At 36.8% G+C, this 17,658-nt stretch overlaps 5 protein-coding genes across 9 annotated transcripts; 2 read left to right on the top strand and 3 right to left on the bottom strand.

The window, feature by feature from the left end:
- Positions 1-469: 469 nt before the first annotated feature.
- LOC109147578 (pentatricopeptide repeat-containing protein At2g17140) lies at positions 470-14,824 on the top strand. 2 transcript variants are annotated; one of them, XM_019295186.1, is made up of 4 exons: positions 470-3,108; positions 3,313-3,418; positions 12,856-12,857; positions 14,811-14,824. In XM_019295186.1, the coding sequence occupies exons 1-2, from the start codon at positions 617-619 to the stop codon at positions 3,386-3,388; spliced, it is 2,568 nt and encodes an 855-aa protein (XP_019150731.1). In that variant the 5' UTR covers positions 470-616; the 3' UTR covers positions 3,389-3,418; positions 12,856-12,857; positions 14,811-14,824. The 2 variants fall into 2 exon arrangements, with proteins under 2 accessions (XP_019150731.1, XP_019150732.1); XM_019295187.1 differs by lacking the exons at positions 12,856-12,857; positions 14,811-14,824 and having other exon boundaries at positions 3,313-3,779.
- On the bottom strand, positions 4,084-5,151 carry LOC109147546 (zinc finger protein ZAT3-like). The gene is made up of 2 exons (XM_019295147.1): positions 4,648-5,151; positions 4,084-4,488 (listed from the first exon to the last, which is right to left on the bottom strand). Exons 1-2 carry the CDS (start codon positions 5,149-5,151, stop codon positions 4,084-4,086), a joined length of 909 nt encoding a protein of 302 aa, XP_019150692.1.
- On the bottom strand, positions 5,846-9,406 carry LOC109147580. Of its 3 annotated transcripts, none has more exons than XM_019295191.1 (5): positions 9,222-9,406; positions 7,419-7,792; positions 6,872-7,251; positions 6,704-6,787; positions 5,846-6,252 (listed from the first exon to the last, which is right to left on the bottom strand). In XM_019295191.1, the coding sequence occupies exons 2-5, from the start codon at positions 7,790-7,792 to the stop codon at positions 6,185-6,187; spliced, it is 906 nt and encodes a 301-aa protein (XP_019150736.1). In that variant the 5' UTR covers positions 9,222-9,406; the 3' UTR covers positions 5,846-6,184. The 3 variants fall into 3 exon arrangements, with proteins under 3 accessions (XP_019150736.1, XP_019150734.1, XP_019150735.1); XM_019295189.1 differs by having other exon boundaries at positions 6,872-7,254; positions 9,222-9,405; XM_019295190.1 differs by having other exon boundaries at positions 6,872-7,254; positions 9,285-9,398.
- Positions 10,250-13,630, bottom strand: LOC109147582 (sorcin-like). 2 transcript variants are annotated; one of them, XR_002048685.1, is made up of 10 exons: positions 13,523-13,630; positions 13,286-13,385; positions 12,748-12,779; positions 12,524-12,552; positions 12,400-12,436; positions 12,125-12,181; positions 11,003-11,079; positions 10,781-10,854; positions 10,423-10,664; positions 10,250-10,375 (listed from the first exon to the last, which is right to left on the bottom strand). XR_002048685.1 is itself a non-coding variant. In XM_019295192.1 (9 exons), the coding sequence occupies exons 1-9, from the start codon at positions 13,604-13,606 to the stop codon at positions 10,645-10,647; spliced, it is 510 nt and encodes a 169-aa protein (XP_019150737.1). In that variant the 5' UTR covers positions 13,607-13,630; the 3' UTR covers positions 10,397-10,644. The 2 variants fall into 2 exon arrangements, 1 of the variants encoding a protein (XP_019150737.1); XM_019295192.1 differs by lacking the exon at positions 10,250-10,375 and having other exon boundaries at positions 10,397-10,664.
- LOC109147579 (SEC1 family transport protein SLY1) lies at positions 13,815-16,678 on the top strand. Its single transcript, XM_019295188.1, has 3 exons — positions 13,815-13,981; positions 14,092-14,430; positions 14,761-16,678. The coding sequence occupies exons 1-3, from the start codon at positions 13,951-13,953 to the stop codon at positions 16,254-16,256; spliced, it is 1,866 nt and encodes a 621-aa protein (XP_019150733.1). The 5' UTR covers positions 13,815-13,950; the 3' UTR covers positions 16,257-16,678.
- Positions 16,679-17,658: the final 980 nt, after the last annotated feature.

The raw sequence follows: 17,658 nt of genomic DNA, 5'->3' as shown, positions 1-17,658 counted from the left end.
TTGTATACATGAATGTACATAGTTATATAACAAAATATACATACTATTTTTAAAAGATAATACATATAATCTAACATAATACATAATAAACATAAACTTTTAACATAATACACATCAACTCTTAACATAATACACACAAATTTTCTGATTCGGATGTACATAATTGTATAAAAAGAATGTACATAATTGTATAAAAAATGTACATAGCTGTATGAACAAATACACATAATTGTGTGAACAAATACACATAATCACAGCAACTTCCTACCGCGCCTCCTAAAACGACGTCGTTTTGGGAGGCGCGCGACGCACAGTGCTACGCGCGCCGTGGTGTAAGGTATAACGATTGTATCATTCCATTGAACTTTGTTGTAAACCTCCTAATTATGATTAATGAATTTGCTTTTCAAAAAACTGAGAAATGGCAAGACGTACTTAATAATGTCTTAATTTCATGGTTTGGCAGCAAGCAAGCAGGCATTTTGGTTTTGACTCTATAAAATCTGCAATTATGAAGTATATTTCCATGAATTTCATCTCTCGACTTCAGAGTCTGAGGTCACTCGCAATTCTCAACTACTGAATACAAATACAGGTATCAAGAATGGATTGATTTATGGATCAAGTCAAAACGCTCACTAAGGCTCTCATCAAGAATTCAAACAACCCCAAACTAGCATGGCTACTCTTCAAGCGCTCTCTCTCTGCTCCCACTCCTCCCCCTTTCCAATCAATCCCTCCCATCACCCGCATCCTCATTCGCGCCAATATGTTCCCCCAACTCCGCGCTCTCCATCACTTCCTCCTCTCCCAACCCCCACACGCCTCGCTTCCTACTTTATTTACCGTCGTCAAAATCGTAGCCAAGTCCGGTCACATCGACCACGCCTTTTCTCTCTTCCAGTCTATCCGCACGCTCTTCCCCGATCGACCCCCATTGGTTTCACTTTACAATTTGCTCATCCAAACTTCTCTTAAGCAGGACCGTCAAAATTCTGCGTCTTGGTTGTATAAAGATTTGATTTTTGCCGGGGTTTCTCCAGAGACTTACACTTTCAACCTTCTGATCTCTGGTCTCTGTGATTCTGGTCGCTTACAGGATGCTCGCAAGTTGTTTGACAAAATGAGTGACAGAGGATGTGAGCCTAATGAATATACTTTTGGCATTTTGATCCGAGGGTATTGTTTATCCGGAATTGCTTGTGAAGGTTTGGAAGTTTTGGAGTTAATGAAGAAGATGGGTCTTTGTCCTAATATGATTGTATACAATACTTTGATTTCCACGTTTTGTAAGGAAGGTAAAGTAAAAGAAGCTGAGAGACTAGTGCAGAGGATGAGAGAGGAGGATGGGCTTGTTCCTGATATCGTAACCTTCAATTCAAGGATTTCAGCTCTTTGTGACTTAGGGAAGGTTCCGGAGGCTTCAAGGATTTTCAGGGATATGCAAGTAGATGAGGAGTATGGGTTGCCAAGGCCCAATATTATAACATTTAATGTGATGTTGGAAGGATTTTGCAAGGAAGGAATGTTGGAGGAAGCAAAATCCTTGGTTGAGTCAATGAAGAAACTTGGTTTTTTCTCTGATGTGAGGAGTTATAATATTTGGCTATTAGGGCTAATGAGGAACGCAAAGATGTTGGAGGCTCAATCTCTTTTAACAGAAATGGTGGACAAAGGAATAGAACCAAGTATATATTCATATAACATTGTGATAGATGGTCTCTGCAAGAATGGAATGCTTGGTGATGCTGGATTGTTGATGGGTTTATTGAAATTTACTGGAATCTCCCCAGACACAGTCACTTACACTACTCTACTCCATGCCTACTGCATAAAAGGTAAAGTCATTGAGGCAAACAATATCCTGAATGACATGATGAACAGTGGTTGTGCTCCTAATACTTACACCTGTAATACTCTGTTGCATAGTCTGTGGAAAGAAGGTAAGGTATCAGAAGCAGAGAAGTTGCTGCAAAAGATGAATGAAAGGGGTTACCCTTTGGATAGTGTGAGTTGTAACATCATGATTGATGGTATTTCTAAAACTGGAAAGGTGGACAAAGCAGTTGAAATTATTGGGGAAATGTGGACTCATGGAAGTGCTGCCCTTGGCAATTTAGGAAATTTATTTCTTGGCTTAGTGGATGGGGGTAATGATCGGAAGAAGTGCTTGCCTGATTTGATCACTTATTCAACCATTATCAATTCCTTATGCAAGGATGGGAGACTAGGTGAAGCCAAGAAGAAATTTGTTGAGATGATGGAAAGAAAATTGTTTCCTGATTCAATTGTTTACAATACTATTTTGCATCACTTGTGTAACAGGGGTAAAATAGCTTCTGCATTTCAGGTTCTAAAGGACATGGAGAAAAAGGGCTGCAAGAAGAGCTTGCAAACTTACAACTCTCTGATCCTTGTGTTGGGATCCAAAAAACAAATATTTGAAATGTCTGGCCTGATGGATGAAATGAGAGAGAGAGGGATTTTTCCAAATGTTTACACCTACAATATTATGATTCAATGTCTATGTGAAGAAGGAAGAAGTGAAGAAGCCACTGTTCTTTTAGAAGAAATGCTGCAGAAAGGAACACTACCTAATACGTATACCTTTGAATTATTAATTAAAACATACTGCAGGATTGGAGAGTTCAGACCAGCACAAGAGTTGTTTGAAATTTCCCTAAGTATCTGTGGCCACAGAGAAACTCTTTATAGAATAATGTTTAATGAGTTGCTTGCTGGAGGAGAAATCATGGAGGCTAAGTTATTATTTGAAGGTGCTTTAGATAGATGTTTTGACGTGGGTGGCTTCCTTTACAGAGATCTTATTGACAAACTGTGCAAGGGCGATAATTTGGAAAGTGCTCGTGATGTTTTGAAGAGGATGATGGGTTCTGGATATGGGTTTGATCCTGCATCATTTATGCCAGTTATTGATGGGTTACGTAACATGGGAAATAAGCGTGAATCTGATGAACTTGCTGATCATATGCTGGAGATGGTTTCCACAGGTAAGGTGGGAAGCAAGGCGTACCAAAATTATATGGAGTTAAATCATGAGAAACAAAATAAGTATGGAACAGCTGAGTGGCAGAAAATTGTGCACAGGTATGGTCCTCTTTCTGTTATCTTTGGTTTTAAGTTTGAATGATTGTTGCATTCTATTATTTCAAAACAGTATAGTGCAAAAGTTAAGTAGAAATGGGTCCATATGTGATGTGGTGCACCTTCTATTAAGCACTTGACTTGTGTGTATCACTGGCTCCTTCAATTCATTTAATGCAATCTTAACACTGTGCCTTATCTGTACAGAGATGATGGCAGTGCAATCGCCATGAGAAGCTTGAAGCGGGTACTTAATGGGTGGGGTCAAGGGATATATATCTAGTTTTCTAGCCCAAAAGGATAATTGGTGTTGGTTGAAGCTTAAAGTTACTGAGTCAATTTTCATTTGATTGAAAGAGTGTTAAAGCAGCAGCTGCAATAATTTTGAGTGTGAAATAGGTGAGCTATACATACTGTGGTCTGTCCAGCAAGTGCAGGCGCATCATCAAGTCTTGAAACTATTGAAAAATGTATTTTGGTTTAATGGGTGCTGGCTGCTAATTCAAATACTCTTGATTCCTTTCCTCCAATTATTTGTGATAGATTCCTAGTTTTTTGGTGGGATACTTAGCAGCATAGCATGTAAAAACATTTTCTTCACCAAAAAACACAAGAATTGTACTATAGTGTGTGTAGCAAGTTTGATGAGAATGAAACAATTTTTTATTTTTTTTTAAACGAAAAAAAAAAAAAAAAAAAATCGTTTGGAGAAGATGGAGGAGCAATAATGAATAAAGTTCCAGGTAAGTAACGCAAGTGAAATCATATATATATAAATTGAGCAAATGCTTGTATACTATTTATAAATACATGTCCAACAACTTGAATAATAATATGAAGGCCAGGCAGGCTAAGATTAGAGTACACACATTAATGACTAAACTATATATATATATAGTCCTACTTAGTACTTACAGAGGGGAGGGGGGGTGTGCATTTAGAGGGGGGTATGCATTTAGTTTAGTTGTTAAAAGTAAATCAAAGTCCCAAGCTTAAATCCAAAGTGGGGAGGGGGGAAGCAGAAGAAGAACGATCCTGGGGAGCGGGAGCAGGTGTTGTTGTTGGGACCAAGTTCAAGTTGAAGTCCAAATAGTTATTGGTAGAAGAAGAAGAGCAGAGGATATTGTGATTATTGCCTCCTCCTCCTCCTCCTCTATCCCTGCTGCTGCAGTGGAACCTCTTGTGTCCACCCAAGGCTCTACCACTGGAGAAAACTCTGGAACAGATGCTACAAGTGTGACGTTGATGATGATGATGATTATGTATGTTAATCATCATCTCATCATCATCTTCTTCTCTTATTGTTCCTCTTCCTCCTCCATCACTGTTACTGCAGCAGCTAATGCCAAAACCTACCCCAATCGCCTCCTGTTGCGGCTTAAGCTGATGATCCACAGGCACAGCATTATTGGCCAACAGTAACAAGCATGCGGCAACCTCGTGATCTTCCTCCGTCATTCCTCCTCCTCCCATCTTTTCTGAATAATAATAATAATAGTAACCACCGGATGGGGATGGGGACGGGGGCGGGGGCGATGATACCCCACATTCATCATCATTATCATCATGATGAGGAGGCCATGTACTGAAACTACTCTGATCGTAGCCGCAGTGTGATGGAGAAGGAGAAGGAGAAGGTCGCCTGAAATTTGGTGGAGGATTAATGCCGCGCCACTGCCGCTCCGGGTGGCAGCGCATGTGCCCAAACAGGGCCTTCCATGACCAGAACTTCTTACCGCACTCGCTACACGGCCTCGCGATCTTTGGTGCATCCGGGTCTGGCGGCGTCAGCGGCGGCTTCTTTGGATATTTGGGCTGCTTGCTGCTTGTAGTGCCACCGCCAAGGGGGTCCATGTCCATGTGCTTTACTTTACTACTCTTTCTTCTTACTTTCTTGGGGTAACACTGAGGCTTGAGGACGCCTCCTACCATATGCCGCTGCTGGAAAGTAGCCGTAGCATCGCTAGCGCCGCTTGATCCCGCCGGTGGTGGTGGTGGTGGCAGTGGCAGAATGAAGTTACGAGTATCATTGGTGTTGGCGTTCATGGTATAGTATATTGAAGGGAGGAATTGAATTGAATTACCAAAAGTTGTATGAAATGGTGTAGCGCCAACTATATAGTCTAATCCAGGAGCAGTTATTGGATTTTTAAAATTTAAAATAATAATAAAAAGTGGGATGGGTAGTTTCTTTCAGTTGCACATCTCTATCTATATATTATTATTATATATAGTTCCTAACTCCAAGGACAAATTAAAAGAGAAAATGGAAGAAATTGGGCGGAGAAGATGGAGCAAATTAAATGGAGATTGGAGATTGGAGATTGGAGATGGAAGGCAGCCACATCCGATCCGATCCGATCCGCGGGGGCATGTATATATATAATAATAAAAATAATGGCTTAATTAGCTTGTGGTGGCATGCATGCATTATGCATATTAGTTAGTAGTTACACACATATCCCATCCCACCCCACTTAGTTACCCTCTATCTCCACTACTTCCGCTTTATTAACAAACCCAGCTATATTCTGGGAAACTCATCTCAACACTAATTTCCTCCTCTTCTTTCCTCTTTTTTCTTCATTTCTTATCTTACATGCATGCATCCATGCATTATATTTACTCTTTCTTCTTACTAATTACTTGTGCTAGCTTCAATTCTCCCTTTCTCTCCCTCTTCACGCCAGTATAAGTAGTAAAAAAACATAATAATAAGAATAATAATAGATTAACAACAAATTAAAATGGCCAACGCCTACAATTCACTTCACTACACCATATCATGTATGTTACAACGGTATAGTATAGTATATGTTACAAATTGGAGTGAAGTGTTCCTGGAATTGAAGTTAAACAAATTAATCAATCAGCTTTGCAGCAAGCCACATAAAGCTACAGCGCAATTCTCATCTTCACAACATTATTATTTACTTTTCACTGTTAGTTTGACTTCAAAGCAATGAATAATACTACACTATACAAACTTTGCTTCAATACACTTGCTATGTATATTATATTATATATTTCCTACATCTTCTCTCATCTGCCTGCCTCTTCAACTCCACCCTCACCCTTGCTAGCATGCTCTGGAATTCCAATCCTTCCCCAGTACATCCAACACTTTGACCCATCGCATTTCTTTTGCTGACCCATCCACATTCAACAACATAACGTAACGTAACAAATCAGTGTAATGCCACTACAACATATATCATTTTGCCTACCTTCTACCACAAATTAAAACAGATTTTCCAAATAAAATCAACAACTTCTTCTTTCTATGAGCGAGCAGGAAAGAGAGGCTTGCTTGGTAAAAAAAATTTCATGTTACCCTTTGTGTAACAATTTGACACCACTCGACAACTACATCACTACTTATATGTCATCATTTATTTTAATTTACATTATATTAAATACACCACTCACATCCTTAACTTCATTTCCATCTTATTAGATGATCAAGATAAAGATGCCCTTAATTCTGGTTTCTACTTTCTACTAGGGACCTAAATGCATGCAAGTAACCGATCAGAAATAGATAATAGGTGAATGATAAAAATAAAAAAAAAAAAAAAAAAAGAAACATGAGGATTACCTTCCTCCAAGGCAAGCTGTATTGACCTCTTCTCCAGTTCAACAGCATGTTTACTAAGCTCAACTGAAGAGAGTGATCTAAGCACTGCTCAACAAATAATATTGAATTAGAAAAAATTACTGAAAACATTAAGAAGCCTCTGGATATATATGATGTTAGAGGACATACTCTGGATGTAATCCTCTTGCTTTGATTGCTCCAAACTATTCAACAAATTCTGCAATCGGCAATATCGCTCTTCCCACTCTTTAAGTTTTGCTCTCTTTGGAGTATCCAACAGATGATTCGTAGAAGTGGTATGGAGATTACTTAAATTAGATAATGGATAATTGTTCTTGCACTTCTCGGTAGAAGAACCCGCTGAAGGTTTCATAGGCAAGTAGCATACCAAGGAAGCCTTTGGAATTTCTAAAACTTTGGGTAAACAATTGCTAGATTCCTTAATCTGAACTTCTTGTTGGACTTTTTCATCCTGTTCGCCAAATCTTTTCTGCTCACGTTGATCCTCAGAAGTTGTACTTTTATCTAATTCAGCATCGGGGGGTCTTCTTCTGACATATTCCAGAATTGCTTGTATTAGATGATCAAGATAAAGATGTCCTTAAATAAGGTTTCTACTTTAATTTCTACTAGGAATCTATATGGAAGTAACCAAGCAGAAATAGATAATAAGTGAATCATAATTGATAAAGACAATAACTAATGTGTGGATTACCTTCCTCCAAGGCGATCAGAAACACAATGTTGATCCTCGGAAGTTGTACTTTTACCTAATTCAGCATCGGGTCTTCTCCTGACATATACAAGATGCCCATTTCCAGAATTGCTTGTAGGGCATTGGCTTTGAAGAGAGTTTACAGGGCAATCTGGGTTGGATCTTTTAGAACCACAAATTTTAGAAGCTTCACCGGCGGGGCCATTATTCTTTTGAGATGCTGTACTTATAATAGATTTAGGGGCTAAATTTTCACACTGTGGAATGCTTTTAGCAGCTACAAGATCTGATGGTTGTTTGTCAGAATTGGGCACACTACTTTCAGTATTTGCCCCATAATCTCCAACTTTAGAATCAGCTGTTTGTTGACCCATCTGGAAAAATGAAACATTCAACTAAATCCAACCTTGATATGCACTACCCTATAGTATAGCTCAACAAACAGTATCCATGGAAAAAGAAATACAAGTTGTGACATGCAAAGGAAGAATCTTAACAGTTGCATGAGACATGCATTATTTAGGCCATCTGCATTTTTCAACACAAAATGCATATTAGGCAAACTCTACAGTAATTGCTACTCAGAACATGAGATCAAAATGTCAGAATACAACAATAAAATAAACTCTAACCATACATGAAACTCCTAATTATCCCTCAGAACCTATGAATTGGTATGAGAATTTATTTTATGTCAATAATTCATAATCTGAGGCTACTTTAGGCTTGAAGCCATCTGTGTTTTCTGGAAAGAAGTTGTTTGCATAATAAATATTTAACTGACAAAAAGCTGTTACGTGTAAAGACTAATAATTTTCTTGCATCAAAATTAAACTTCTGGAGGATGTCAATATTGTAAAAGATTAGTGATTTTTATGAGTTAGGTAATTTGCTATCTTATTTTAAACTTGTGTTGTGTCACTGTGTCTTAACTAACCCCTCCAAAGACGGTGCTGGGTGATTTTTATTCATCACAACCAAGAAATATAAAGGAGAAGGGGCCATGGAGCCAAAGAGTACTAACCCCAAATCCTTTGACAACTAGACTATGAGAAGATAGGGGACAAATCGCAACTCTATCAAATAAAAGAAAGTGTATGCAATCTCTAAGGTTCTACCTATAGCATAAAATATGATATTCAAAATCTACAGATGCATGAAACTTGAAGAACTTAAGCTCCCAATTTATAGTCATATTTCATCAAAAAGAAGCTAACCCTGGCAGACCAATTTAATGTTAGGTATATATATCATTTTCATTTGTAAGTGATCAAAGAGGAGAAAGTCTTCATATATGTATATCTACAATTCAAAGTCACAATAACCCAAATAATTATTACAGATAATTATCAGCTCAATAAATAAATACAAGTAACCGAGAAGATAGCTAGGCCTAGAGATGCAAAAACTCCTCATCCTACAGAATCCAAACCCAATTGGGCACAATACACAAAATAAAAAGCTTTGAATGAATCAAGCCCATCAAACATCCAAAAATCTGACTTCGGATAATTACAAAATCTCCCTTTAATTCTGTAAAATCAAGCAACGGTCGGGATAGCAAATAAAATCAGTGCAATAGAAAAAAAAAAAAAAAAAAAAAAAAAAAAAAAAAAACAGCAAATTAGCAATGAGAGGACTTGCTAACGGTAGCAATAATTACATTTGTGAATAGTTTTGATGTATACAGGTATCCACGGAATGCATATATGTATATGAATTATAGGATTGGATTGCGTGATCGATTATTGGCTTAGGGCTGAGTAGAGAAATGGAAAAGGGAAAAGGGAAAAGTGTAGTGACCTGAGAATATCGCAGCACAGAAAGCAAAGAAGTAGGAGAGAGTGCGAGCAGAAAAAATGGAACCTTGTTTTGTTTATTCTTTCTCCTTTGCGTCTGTCTTACCGGAGGAGAGGAAGGAAGCAGCAGCAGCAGCAACTGAAATCAGAGCCCATAGTTTCCCCAGTTCGGTTAATTCCAACTTCCATTTTGGCCTTCATATCCCACTACTTGTTACAAATTGCAATTACCTCCCATCTACTCTACCCAAATTACAACATAGTTTCTCATCTCCCAGGAGACTTTACGAGGCTTTTGGTAGGGAGGAAAAGAATTGTAATTCGGTGAAAAAAGAATAAGGTGGAAATAAAGTAGTAATTCAAATTACATTATTTGATAGTGAAGAATAGAATTATTGAGAATGAGAATGAAAGAAGTGATATAAAGACTAAAATATTATTCTGTAATAATAATAATAACAATCAAAGACAATTTAGTTATTTTCCTGTTTTTCCTTTTTCAAGCTTCCACCGAATTGGAATTTTCATGGGGGATTTATGAATTTCAATTCCTCGAATGGAGGAAATTGTAATTCCCTCCAACCTAACACCGTAATTTAGAATGTCAAGGAATTAAATTTTAAATGATTGCATCTACACCCAACCGAATAATCTGCTAACAACAAATTAGTAATACAATTCAGAAATGATGACAATTGATTATTGGTTGTTAGAAATTGTGACAAAATTCAAAAATGATGACAATTGATTATTGGCTGTTAGAAATTGTGACAATTTTGGGGGCAATCTAACCAAATTGATCAAGTTGGTCTAAAACTTCACTTAACTTCATAACCACTAGACTAGTTCCTCATTATGGTCTTTTACATAGTGCTGTAAGGTTTAATAGAGTTTTATGCTTTATCTAATTAGAACTTAATTGCTTAGTACTTTGTATTCAAATTAAAACCAAACAATACCAATACATAGAAAGGCTTTTTTTTTTTTTTTTTTTTTTTTTTTTTAAAAACGATTTAAACTGACCCAAACAAATTGGTTCAATTCAATTTTTTATTTGAGCAAAAATCATAGATTTGTTTACTATTGCATATATGCCGATATATGCATCTGTTGGGAAGTAAATATCAAACTCAAAGGAAATCAATCGTTACAATACACCATTATTTAAAAAAAAAAAAAAAAAAAAAAAAATCGTTACAATAAACCATTAAGACTACTACACTTTTACGATAAAGGGTGGGTATCAGACATCTAGTCTAGTACAGACAGTATAGATAAAAAGAATGGGTTTCAGCACTATAGAGCAGAAAGAATATTCACAGCTCAAGGCAGACATGATAACACATTAACACCACACCATCCTCCTTCCAATCCATAATTATTCAGACTCTGGCTTGCAGCCCAATATCACATAGGAGATGCTGATTTCATATTCTGCAATTGGCAGCTATAAAATACAGGAAAACAAATAAGATTTAGTTGGTAATTCAGGTGAGGTGCCACAAGGCATTAAAACAGCATAGCAATTGCCAATTAGAGAGAATGAGTGAGGTAGAAACTCACTACAATAACAAAATTGATTGAAATCAAGACTGATCCTGCCTTGTTTACTTGTATCGAATGAGTTAAACAGGTTCCTAAAAACCCAAAAAAAAAAAAACAAAAAAAAAAAAAAAAACTTTAGTTTACCCGAACAAGTCAGATAACTATAAATGTGGAATCTTAGCTACATAACATACTAATGCCATCCACGCAACAAGAGCACGGTCTACATTGGTCACTCACCGTGCAGACTGTACAAAGATACAAAGAGATATGAAATCATCAAGCTTGAATTTCCCATTCTTTGCTTTGTCAAAACTCTGAACCCATTAAGACCACATTAGTCGAGATCATCCTCAAAATAATTAACAAAACAATTTTTAGTACTATATCTTCAATATTTCCTTTGTGACTACATTATTAGCCAAGAAAAAGAAAATCACAACTTTGTTGGTGACTGTAGAGCCCAGCATAAGCAACTAGTGCTCAAGGCTTCTGAATCATGGGGGATTTAGGAAGGGAGATGTATGCCACCATGAAATTACTTTCTGAGGTTTTTCCCAGTCTTGAGGATCTAATGATCAACCACTGAGCATTTAGCCACTAGACCAAGCATGAAAACATTCAAGGGGTTAGATGTAAAAATCCTCACAAATATTCACCATTTGCAGCATCCTTTTGGAGATAGAAGACCAAGAGCAATAAATTCTTCAAAGGGGGTGTTTGGTTCTTGGAACATTTGATTATCCTAGGTTATAAGATTTTCTTCTAAAACATTACCTTGTGCATATTACTAGGAATGTGCCAATTTGTGTTTACTTAAGATTGAGAAATGTAATATTAATCTATTTACTTGAGAGTAATCTTTTATGTTAAGAGCATTTTACTTTAATGCCCTTAATATATGTATATATTTATATACAAATAAATAAATAAACACACACACAAATGTGTGTATGTATATCCATTTGTTTTAAAGGGCAAAGATGGAAAATCATACCACATAACCAACATAATCTTACAATACCTAAGGTGGAGAGGGTAATCAAATTACCTTAACATATCCTCAATATCTGATGCGGCAGTAAAGTTACATTACTGTGGGTTATCTTGTAACTTGAAACAAACAAAGTTATATAACATAACTATGCTCACATTACCTTAGTTATCTTATATGACTTGAACCAAACACCCCCTAAATGGATACACATCATAAAATAGGGGAGCACCACAAGTAATTTCATATTCTGGATGCGTAACAATTAAGATTGCAAATACCATTTGTCGGAAATGACTCAGGAAAAAGGGTATGGTGCCTACTTTATCTCAAGCAATCTTGATTATTAAAAATTTAACATGAAATACCTCACAGACTGTGTAGAATGCTGGGGAGTCAAGGGAAAACCCAATTCTAGTCAATGCCTGGATACAAAATATGTGTGTGCAAATTAGAAACCCATGCAAATCATAAGTTGTGTAGGAATCAGAATTACAGTTATAAATACATGGAATTTTGAATTATCAAAGCAAGTAAAGAACCTTCAATTAAATGTGGAGAACAAAATGGGCTTTTGATCAATTATAAGAGGTGTGAAGTTCTCTTCAAAGGACAAAAGTTTGAAAGATGGTATAAACCTTACCTCATATACATCGTCTGGCATAAGAAATCCACGACCCCTGAGATACAAAGAACAAAAGCATATATCTTGCAATTTCCAATAAATTTAAACTGTGTGCAAGGATTTCAGTTAACGAGATACTCACCTTTCCAAGCCTGAGAATACATTTTGAATCTGCAAAAGAAAGCAGTAAGAATTCATTGCAACAAACAGAAACAGTAGAGCAGTTAAAACAGTATTTGATAATAAGGCCACAACCCAAGGGAGTCGAAGTGCACTGCAAGCTCACAAGACAAGCACTGTATCCAGTGTTACAGCAAGAGATAGGCATCTAAAAATAAAATTTCAAAAATAAGGGAAAAAACTGACCTTCTGAAGAAACTTATTGAGCTCAGCAAACTCTGAAGAGAAAAATTTGAGGAAAAAGTGAAAAACTTAGCAATAAAAAATGGATAAAAGGATAGAGGAAAAAGAAAGGAGTTGCATCAAAAGTAAGCTCATGTATTTGATCCAACACACTTTGGTATAACTATTTCCATTTATGACATCAATTTGATCATCAAACATATTAAGGATAAAAGTTAATGTAGTAAAACAATTAGAGAATCTCAAATAAGTAAAATCTTGTGCAATTTGATATCTTTTTCGATTTCCTTTGGTTCCTTCCTAGTTCCTACATATCATTTCCTTTTTCTTTTGCTTCCTTCACCATGAAAATTATCCATACTAAGAATTATGATTACTTAACTAGTAAGCTATTTGTTTTTCAAAGATATACACACAGAGATAGATACGGTTTTGAGTGTTTTAGAGGAAATTTCAATCAGATTATGTAAACAACTCCAAAATGCTTAGCAGAAGCAGATGGGTCCAACAGAGGCAATAAACAAAAGAGAAGTATCCCTACCATCAAAACTCATGGTTCCATTCCTGTCAAAGTCGTACATTCTGATCATCTGCTCCACAACGGAGATAGGGAATTCTAAATTTCCAATGGCGAACACACTCTGATCACATAATTCATCAGTGAAAAAACAAGCACACTACACATTGATTTACATTTCTGTAGTAGTAAGTAGAGGAAAAGACGAAATAAATAAATAAATAAATACTCCGTAGACAAATAAGCTGGAAAGGAAACGACCTTAAGTTGGATTGCAGTGATGTTTCCGGTTTTGTCCGAGTCAACCCGGTCAAACCACTCTTTCAGAATCGCCGTCTTCTCCATTATCGTTTTGTGGTTACAGTTCTTGCATTCGAATTCTTGGTGTCCGGAAGGGGAGTTGGAGATCGAGTTTCATAGAATATCCTTTAAACGATGTCGTATCAAAACCGACAAGTCAAAACAAAAAATAAAAAATAAAAAATAAAATAAAATGAAGTGGTACAACTACAAACGCACAAGGTACAATGTCAACTGCTTCACCTTGGCCGTAGCTTAACTGCTTAGATTTCATTTGGGTATTCCGACTCTCCGCCAAGGGAAACCTCTCCTCTGATCGTTCTTCTCGCCTCCGACACCTCACTATCAGCAGCAGCACTACTACTACTACTACTACTACTACTACTACAATGGCACTCAATCTTCGTCAAAAACAAACTGGTAATCCACTTCTACCTTTTCCTTCCGGATCGATCTCTTTCTATGTGGATGTGTAAATTGAGTTTTGAATCTGACTGATCCTTGCATTTTTACGGGATCTTGGATGGTAGAGTGCATAACGCGGATGTTGAATCTAAATCAGCCGGTGAATGCCGGAGGGACGGCGAACGAGGAGGTGTATAAGATCCTCATCTACGACCGCTTCTGCCAGGACATATTGTCGCCGCTCATCCATGTAAAGGACCTCCGCAAGCACGGCGTCACCCTCTACTTCCTCATCGACAAGGATCGCAAACCCGTCCACGACGTTCCTGCCGTCTACTTTGTCCAGCCAACCCACTCCAACGTCCAGCGAATCGTTTCCGACGCCTCCAAGTCTCTCTACGACTCCTTTCATCTCAATTTCTCTTCTTCCATTCCTAGACCCTTGCTGGAGGATCTGGCCTCAGGTACCAATTCCATTAATACCTTCCGTTTTTCTTATTTCTCGATTAGTAGCATAGGTTTTGAATTGGTGATTTGATTTCGTTTCAAGATCTATTACCTGCTGTAGTAATATTAGCTCGGAATTGATCACAGCCATGCCTCATTCTGTTAATACACCTTAGAAATTGACTGCAGGTCACCATATTCTTTTGCTTTGGCCTTTGTTTTATTTTGATTTTGAAAGAAGATTGGATTCAAATGCTTGAGCTTAGTTTAGGTGCTGAAGAAATCTCGAATGATTATATGATTTTATTCCTTACTTTGGTGAATGTATATGATTTTATTTTCCCCAGGTACTATCAGTTCAGACTCAATTCAGAGGATCTCAAAAGTGCATGATCAGTACTTGGAGTTTGTGACCCTTGAAGATAATTTATTTTCACTTGCCAACAAGAATTGCTATGTTCAGTTGAATGATCCATCAGCTGGAGATAAAGAGATTGAGGAGATTATTGAAAAGGTTGTGAGTGGTTTATTTTGTGTTTTGGCTACGCTTTCTGTGGTACCAATCATCAGGTGCCCCCGTGGTGGACCAGCTGAGATGGTGGCATCATTGTTGGATCAGCGACTGCGGGACCATTTATTGGCAAAAAACAACTTATTCTCTGAAGGTGGGAATTTCGCTAGCTCATTTCAGAGGCCTGTTCTGTGTTTATTTGATAGGAATTTTGAGTTGCCGGTTGCTATTCAGCATGACTTTAGGTATAGACCCCTTGTTCATGATGTTCTTGGGTTGAGATTGAACAGGTTAAGTGTGCAAGGGGAGAAGAGTGGGATGAAATCTTTTGAGTTGGACAGATCTGATCCATTCTGGATGGCAAATGGGTCATTGGAATTTCCAGAGGTGGCTTTAGAGATTGAGAACCAGTTGAATAAATATAAGAAGGATGTTGAGGAGGTAAATAGGCGAACAGGAGGTAATGATGGGGCCGAGTTTGATGGAACAGATTTGATTGGCAATACAAAGCATTTGATGAATGCTGTTAATTCCCTCCCTGAGCTGACTGAAAGAAAACAGGTTATTGACAAGCACACTAATATTGCAACCGCATTGTTGGGAGAAATCAAGGAGAGGTCTCTAGATACATATGCTAAAAAAGAGGATGATTTGATGGTCAGAGGTGGCATTGACCGCAGTGAGATCCTTGGAGTGCTAAAAGGAAAAGGGACAAAGGTGGATAAGCTCCGGTTTGCTATCATCTATCTTATTTCAAGTGAAAACATCCCTCAATCTGAAGTTGAAATGGTTGAAGCTGCTCTTAGAGAGTCTGAGGTAGATACAAGTGCATTTCAGTATGTAAAGAAGATGAAATCATTAAATGTTTCTTTAGCTTCGGCAAGTTCAGCCAGTAGGGGAAACATTGTTGATTGGGCAGAAAAGCTATATGGGCAGTCAATCGGTGCTGTAACTGCTGGTGTGAAAAACCTATTAGCCAGTGATCACCAATTAGCTTTGTCTAGAATTGTTGAAGCACTAATGGAGGGGAAGCCAAACCCTGAAGTTGATCCTTACCTTATTTTGGATCCCCGTGCTCCCAAGTCAAGCGCTGGATCAAGTAGCAGCCATTTGAAAGGGCCATTTAGAGAAGCTATTGTGTTTATGATTGGAGGTGGAAATTATGTAGAATATGGTAGCTTGCAAGATCTTGCACATCGGCAGCAGCCACCCAAGCATATCATATATGGAACCACAGAAATTCTTACAGGAGGTGAGTTTGTTGAGCAGCTTGCATTGCTGGGTAAGAAGATGGGATTAGGAAGCAGTGGGGTAGCTGCCCCAGCCCAGTAGCATATATGGATCTCAGAAGCAAACCAATTGTGTTGTTCAGTGTGTCTTAGGATGCGCTTTAAGCAGGACGATGTTATGGACAAAATGATATATTTGAACCCAGAATGAGGTTTTTGGCCATGATGCTCATTTTCTCTATATATATATTGTAGAAAAGATCTTGTTATCTTGTTATGCTTTCTGTATTCTTTATCTTTGATGGTTTTTTGTTTCTCTCTTTTCTTTGTAAACGGAAGGAGCATCCTTGGAAGTTGCATTGATATTACTGAACAGTTCATGTAGGTTCATAGTGACGGACTTTTGTGTTGCATTGTTATTATTGAACAGTTTTAGTTGATGTAGGCTCACAATGGACTTCACTGTGGTTCCATATGCGCACCAACCGTGCATACTTTTTGTATTACGTGTTTTCACTTTTGCCATTATAGAATTTTAATTTTAATGTCAATTTGATTGCCGTGTTGTTAGTTTTTAATTTTTATACTACAGTAGTTAGTGGTGCTGTAAACTGATATAGGGTAGTGTAGAAAATGGTTGACTTCACCAACTTTGTCTTATTGACTTAGTCAAGTTAAAACGGAATGGTTGTTTGACTTAGCTTATTCAAACCAATCAACTGAAATTTGAAACTGCTTGGAGTAGAATTTTGTATCATCTTATTGAATTAATATAACTTTATCTCTAACAAGATTAATATAACCTTATTTAGTTATCTCTAACTTTTCTCACAAAACAACTCATTTTCTTACATAATTCTTTAAAAAGTTAATTTAAACCAACAGAACTACTCAATAGAATTTTAAACTTAAATTACATGGTTGAAAATTATTAATGTTGTTAGACCTGCCAACTAGCCTATCAAAGATATTGTTAGATCAATCAACAAATCCTGCCATATTAAATAAAAATTAACGGTATTGTTCAATGGACTTAGTTATTCTTTTTTGTTTTGTTTTTTAAATTTATATTTTAATGTTGAGTTGCTGTCGTTGTATTGATAATTAAACTAATGTAGTTACAACAACAACAATAATGATAAATTTTTAAATTATAATTAAAAAATAGTTTAACAATTGATAATAAATAAAACAATAATACATATTCTTCTAATAAGTCATTTTACATGTTATCAACTAACATGAAGATTTAGTATTGAATGAAGATTTATTATTGAATCTTAAATTAATGAGAAATGAATTATGTTGAAATTAAAAGTTGAGAATAAAAATAGATAAATATCAAAATTATTAATTTTTTTTACATTCTCACCCGCATAAGATGAATTAATTCTCAAATATGTTACAGAGTTGCCTAAGTTTTTACGTATCTGAAAAATATGGCATTTTGACTAGTATAACAGAATTTCCTTCTCTCTCTCTCTTTTAATAAATAATAAATAATA

Source organism: Ipomoea nil, unplaced genomic scaffold (genome assembly GCF_001879475.1).
Source record: "Ipomoea nil cultivar Tokyo-kokei standard unplaced genomic scaffold, Asagao_1.1 scaffold2014, whole genome shotgun sequence".
NCBI classification, from domain to species: Eukaryota; Viridiplantae; Streptophyta; class Magnoliopsida; order Solanales; family Convolvulaceae; genus Ipomoea; species Ipomoea nil.
Note: the sequence above shows the minus strand (reverse complement) of the source record. Positions and strands in the feature narration are given on the sequence as shown.